The sequence below is a fragment of the Centrocercus urophasianus genome, unplaced genomic scaffold (genome assembly GCF_019232065.1).
Source record: "Centrocercus urophasianus isolate 14NV4802_14NV808 unplaced genomic scaffold, USGS_Curo_1.0 seq_105, whole genome shotgun sequence".
NCBI lineage: Eukaryota > Metazoa > Chordata > Aves > Galliformes > Phasianidae > Centrocercus > Centrocercus urophasianus.
In genome coordinates, this window is record NW_024884198.1 from 52767 (window position 1) to 58832 (window position 6066).

At 64.4% G+C, this 6066-nt stretch overlaps 1 protein-coding gene across 1 annotated transcript; it reads right to left on the reverse strand.

The window, feature by feature from the left end:
• Positions 1–1706: 1706 nt before the first annotated feature.
• On the reverse strand, positions 1707–5702 carry CACTIN (cactin, spliceosome C complex subunit; the record flags this gene model as incomplete). The annotated part of the gene is made up of 9 exons (XM_042832081.1): positions 1707–2308; positions 2666–2934; positions 3051–3173; positions 3261–3453; positions 3642–3759; positions 3857–4019; positions 4101–4246; positions 4616–4711; positions 5222–5702. Coding segments are annotated over 9 exons (2080 nt in total), but the record flags the coding sequence as incomplete, so codon positions are not given.
• Between the last annotated feature and the right edge of the window lie 364 nt (positions 5703–6066).

Consider the following 6066-nt stretch of genomic DNA (forward strand, 5'->3'; position numbering starts at 1 on the left):
CCACGGGTGGCACGGAGACACGCGTGGGGCGGGACTCGCGTGGACGCGGCTCACCTGCGCCCGCTCCAGCAGCGCAGCGGGGCGGCGACGGGGCGCGCGGTGCCCGCCGTACCCGGCTATATTTAGCGGGGCCGCTCTTATCCGGGTTACTCACTTGTTTACCCGAGCCGGATTCCTGCGTCTGGAGGGGGGTTGGCCCTCACCCCTCGGCTGCACCACCCCGAGGGCCCCCCTCGGCCCCGCACCCCTCCGTGGGCACCGCGGGGCTCCGCATCGGGGCGCGGCAGCGGAGCCGGACGCGGCACGCGGGTTCACCGCGCCTCCCCGAAGCCGCTGCCGTGCGGCACACGGGGACGCGACCGCCCCCACGACCACCCCTCCGTGCCCCCGTCGGGCGCCCGCTCCCAGCGCTGGAACCCCTCCCTGGAGGACACGAGGAGTCCTTTACGCCCACCGCGGTGCCACCACTCCGATCCCACGCCTCGGGGCGGCGGCACATGGATGGAACCGAAGCGCGACCCCGCGGCCCCCAGGTGCAGAGGATGCGGGTGCGGGGGGGTCGAGTTGGGGCTGCAGAGCGATGCTCCAACGCCGCCCCACAGGGACGCGTGGCACCGCGGGGACGCGGAATGGGACGGCGGGCAGCATCGGCCCCGCACGGGCTGAGCGCAGGGGCTGTGCGCTGTGAAGCACGGAGGGTTGTGATGTTTTCTCGGTTTTTTCTTTTTTTCTTTTTCTTTTTTTTTTCTTTTTCCCCTTTTTCTCCCATCTCGTCTCCGCCGCGGCCTCCATGCGCTTCCTGCGCCGGCCTCAGGATCTCCCCCCCCACCCCGGCGGCAGCTGCTCCACGGCTTTAAATAGCGCGCAGGAAGGAGCGGCCGGGGGGACGCGGCCGGAGATGTCCGGAGGGATGGGAAATGTGTGGGGCGGACGGGGCGGCCGCGCCCCCACCCCGCTGCCCCCATCCGTGGGGCAGATGCGGGCACCTGGCCGTGCGAGGCTCCTGAGCTCCGCTTCCCCCCGGGCCGGACGCTGCCAGCGGAGCCCGGAGCAGCAGGAGGGGCTGAGCCGCGGGGCGGCCCCACTGCTGAGAAGCTCCGGAGGGGGGAGAGCGGTGTGGGGGCAGCGGGGAGACAGGATGCCGAGAGCTCCGGGGGGAGGAAGCTGAAGCAGCGTCCCGGAGCAGCAGTTCACGGCCGAGGTTTCCTGGAGGCCGTTCGTTCGGCCGGCATCTCCTCCCCCATCCTTCGGCACAGGACGGTGCAAGGCCAGGCCGTGCCCCCCCGCTCCGTGCAGCCCTCCCCCCGTACCAGCATCTGGCGGGCGCCGAGGAGCGCGGCCAGCCCGGAGCCGGGCAGCCCAGTGCCGGGGGGAGGGACCGAGGGCCACAGAAAGCGGATTTTCCCCTGTAAGGAGATGTCGCGGTCACATCTCACACCCCTCTCCTTCTCCTCCCCCCGCCCCCCCCCCCCCCCGAGGCTGACGCCCCAGCAGACCGAGGGCTGCGACCGCGGAGCAAAGGGTGCAGCAGCGCTGGGAACGGCGCGGATGGAGATGGAGATGGAGATGGAGATCTGCCCCCGGGAGGAGGCGATGGGCGCCCGCAGGAGGGCCGTCGGCACGGAGGGGTGGGATGGTGCAGCCCCCAGTGCTGCTCAGCACAACACCAGCCGGGGGGGGGGGTGGACGCGCAGGACAACGCACCATAAAACAGCCCCTATTTATTTGTGCCAAAGTCTCAGAGGTCCTTGGGATAAAACGCGAAGGAGGAAAGGAAAACAGTCCACGTGAGGCTGCAGGGGGATGCGGAGCCCCCCTCACCTGCGGTAGCGATAGCGCTTGAAGTGGAACCACAGCTGGAAGATGCCGTTGGCAAACTGGCAGCGGAAGCCGTGGCGGTGGGAATATTCCCACTCCCTGTTGACGATCTTGAAGGCGATGTCCTCGTAGGGAGGCCCGGCGTGGAAGCGCAGGATGGCGAAGTCCTTGTTGTCCTGACAGGCCTCCAGGAAATACTCCGGCGTCGAGCGTTTGTCGATGAGGTCGGGGTAGAAGATGTTGAATTTGTAGCCCTGCACGATTTTGGGCGGGGGGTTGTCGAAGTCGTAGTGCGTTTGGTTGTATTTGTTCCACTCGAAGCCCGTGTGCACGCGGTTGAAGAAGCGCGGTTTGCGGGGCCGGTATTTGTCTGCCCACAGGTAAGCCTTGCCCGTCAGCGGCATCTCCACGCTGAACTGAGCCTCGTCTGCTCCCATGCCCTCCTTGGCCTTGCGGAAGAAAATGTCGTCGGCGCTCTCGGTGGCGTTGCCTGCAAGGAGGAGAGGTGAGGGGCGGCCCTGCGGCATCAGCCCGGTGCCGGGGGATGAGGAGGGGAGCAGAGCTGGAGCGCGAGCCGTGAGCGCTGGGTGCCGGGTTGGGAAATGCATCCACAATATCCTGCCACTTGTTTGCAGCCCGATGACAGCTGGGATTGGGAAGGAGCTGCCCCAGCTGTGCAGGGCACGGCAGCACCCTGAGCTGCGTCCCCCTCACCGCCCGGCTCTCGGCCACCGCTGTGAGCTCCAGCCCTGCCTCCCGCTCACCCAGAGGGCGGCGCTCCCTGCAGCCCTGCATCCCAGTGCTCGTCTGCCCCCCCCCCCCCCCGAGCCCAGCCGGGTTCTCCTACCTGTGACCTGGAGCTGCTGGCGCAGCAGCAGCAGCCGATGCGTGTCCTCCTCCGCCTCCAGCACGTGGGCATCGAAGGGCAGCTCGTTGGTGCCCAGCAGCCGGGGGCTGTACTTCCCTGCGTCGTAGTCGTCCAGGCTCTGCTGGATCAGGTCCTCCTCCATCAGCACGGCTTCCCCCTCTGCTTCTTCTTTGACCTCCACGTCCTGCTCAGCCTCTGGCTCTGAGGACGGCCCCGGCTGCACCACGATGCTCTCTTCCGCATCCAGCCTGCAGGGAAGAGAGAAAAGAACTGGGATGGAGGTGGCAGCTGTGCTTCCTGATGTCTGCCTGGGGACAGACGGGAGCGTGCCCACAGGGGATGCCTGCACAGTCCTGCTCCCCACCTGTCGCTGGGGGACACCGGCTCCCTCTTGATGATGGGGAAGAGCGGTTCGCTCTCCACACCCTGCTCCTGCTTCAACTTGTACAGCTTCTGGCGCAGCACGTCCTGGTGCCGCTCCCGCAGCCTGCGAGGGGAGAGCAGCCAGGTCACAGCCAGCACGGCCACGGCCGGGACGCCACAGCCGGCCCCTTCCGCAGCCCCCCGCTCTCACCTGGCCCGAGCCATGTAGGCCTTCAGCTGCTGCAGCAGGCTCTCCCAGTACCCGATGTCGAGGTTGGGCCCCCCCGCCCGGATCTTGCTCTCGATGCCCTGGTACAGCACCTGCAGCTGGTTGTAGGTCTTCCCCTTGAACACGGACTGCACGTCCGAGCTGACAGAGGCGTTGACGCCGTCCCGCCGCTCCCCTGAACAGGAGGGAAAGGGAAAGGGCTGCCAGCCTGCGAGCGCTCCTGCACCCAGCCGCTCCTGGGCTGCCCCAAACAGCCACCACATCCACAGTCCATCCCAGAAGCAAAGTGCAAACCCCTGCACACGGGGCCTGCGCCGTGCTCTGCCTGTTGTACGCACTCTCTTCAAGCCCACTCGTGCTTACCTGGTCCTCCTTTCCCAGAGGCCTCCAGTTTGCGGAGCTTTGCTATCTCATCCTCCGTGATGATGGTCATGTCCCTCCAGAAATCCACGTTCTTGCCCTGCTCCAGCTCCATGTAAACCTGCGTGCAGAGGACAGCCAGGACTTCAGCCGCTTGCTGATGCTTAAAGCTCAAGGAGGGAAGCCCTGAGTCGCCACCCTGCAGACAGCCCTGCTACCTGGATGTCCTCCACCAGATCCTCCATGTCGGACACAGTCAGGCCGTTCAGGAAGGTGTAGGGCTCGTGCATCTCCACAGCCAGGTCGTCATCCTCCGCGCTGATGTATTTAGCCAGCAGGTCAATGGGTTTTGCCCTCCCATCCCGAATCCGGATCTTCGACCTGGGTGAGAGCAGAGAGGCTGTGAGCAGCACCCGCCACCCCTGCTCCCCACAGCCTGCCCCCACAGAACTGCTCACCCACCGCAGCTTGGCCTGCTGCAGGTGGAAGTTGTCCTCCTGCTCCTCCCAGGTTTTGAAGTGCTCTGCCTCTTTCTCCCTCTGCAGCATCTCCAGCTCCTGCTCACGCATCGCCTTCTCCCTCTCTCTCTCCAGGCGCAGTTGCTTCACCTGCGCAGGGGCAGAGAGAGAAGTGAGGCTGCTGGGCCTCCTGCAGGGTTCCCACCCGAGGACACCGCTGTCACCACGCTCCATGACCCCCCTCAGCCCCTGAGATCAGCCCAAGGCTCCCCGGAGAGCCTGCCAGCCCTTTGGAGGACAGGGGACACAGCGTACAACCGAGTGCTTTGGCGACTTTGTCCTTGACAGCACATCCTTCAGCTCCAGGAGAAAGTCTCAGCCCGGAACAGAAGTGAGCACACTGCAGCACTCACATCTTACAGAAAGAACAAGGGAACTTTCAGCTTGGGCTGGGAGCAGCTGGGAGAGTTGGGCTGTCCGTGTCAGATTGTAGGAGGGACAGAGGGACGCTGGTCCCACCTTCTGCAGCTCCAGGCGATTGTCCTCCTGGATTCGCTTGTTCCTCTCCTTCAGGTCCTTCTCATCCAGGTGGCTGATCCCCTTCTTTTCCAGTGCCTGAAGCAGAGCAGCCAAGACAAGCCATGAAACCAAGCCACCTCCTTCAGCCTCTCAAGGGGCAGCAAACATTGCATCCACCCGCTTCTGCTGCTCCAGCAAGCTCTCGGCCTGCCTGAGATCCCCAGCTCCCTCAAACGCTTCTCCTGCAGCCTCCCAGGAACACCTGAGCTCAGCCCGTGAGCCACCCCACCAGGCAAGGGGCAACTTGAGCACTGAGCACCACCTGGGAACCCCTCCTGCACCGAGACCTGACTCCCCCCCCTAAATCCAATGGTGGATGTTTGTCTTTAAGAGAACAGAGGAAAAACCCCGCAGAGCTTTACAGGAACACCCGGCTGATGTCCTTTGAGAGCTCTGCTTTCACGTGGCTCCCTTCAGTTTTCCCACCTGAAGAAAAGGGCCCTCCTAACGCCCCACTCTGTGCTCCCATCCCGCAGCAGCCCCAGGTGCCCTCTGAGCTGACATACAGAGCTGCCTCTTAGGACAAGCAGGCCTCGGAGTGCTCACCTTGCTCCAGATGAACGTGCCCAGCAGGTTGTTGTCCCCAAAGGGATTGTCCGTGTTGGTGTAACCCATGTACTCCTCTCCCCACCCCATCTTCTCCCGCTTCTTCCTCTCCTTGGCCTCCTTCTTGGCCAGCCGGCGGGCTCGTTTCTCCTCAGGTGTCTCCAGTGCCTTCATGAGCGCAGCTTGTTTCTTCTTCTCCTCCTTCATCCTCAAGCGCTCCTGAAGGCTCAGCTGCTGCCCCGACTCCTCCTGGCCCCGGGAGCGCGGCGGGGAGGGCGAGCTGACCGAGGACACGGAGGACTTGGAGCCGGCCCTCCTCCTCCGCCTGTCCCTGCTCCGCGCTCGCCTCCTGTCTCGCTCTGCACTCGAGTCAGAGGAACGACCCCGGGACCGCGAGCGGTGCTTCCTTTGGCTTTTATGGTGCTGGTCTCTGCTTTTGTTCTTCTTCTTCCGTTTCTGTCTTTCATCGTCGGAATCAGAACTAGGGGGGGAAATTCACGTTTTGGTTGCTGGTTTTGGGCTCTGCATTGAAGAAGCGCTTCAGGAAAGAAGTGCTTCCCCAGGCACAGAATGACACGACCTGTTCTGAGCCGCAGCAGGAACCAACAGCAGAGCATTCAGCTCAGCACCTGCTGCCCGCAACGCACCCCATTCCCACAAGCTGCGTTAGTGGCACACACAGCACTGCTCCAAGCTGCCGTGTTACTGTGGGCACAACAGAGCTGAGCCCTCCTGAGGAGCTCTGCAATGGCTGTGACAGCGGTGTGACAGCATCCCAGCCACCCAGAGCTGCTGGGTCTCCCCGTGTCCCTTCATCCCGCCCCGGCGCTATGACTGTACGATCC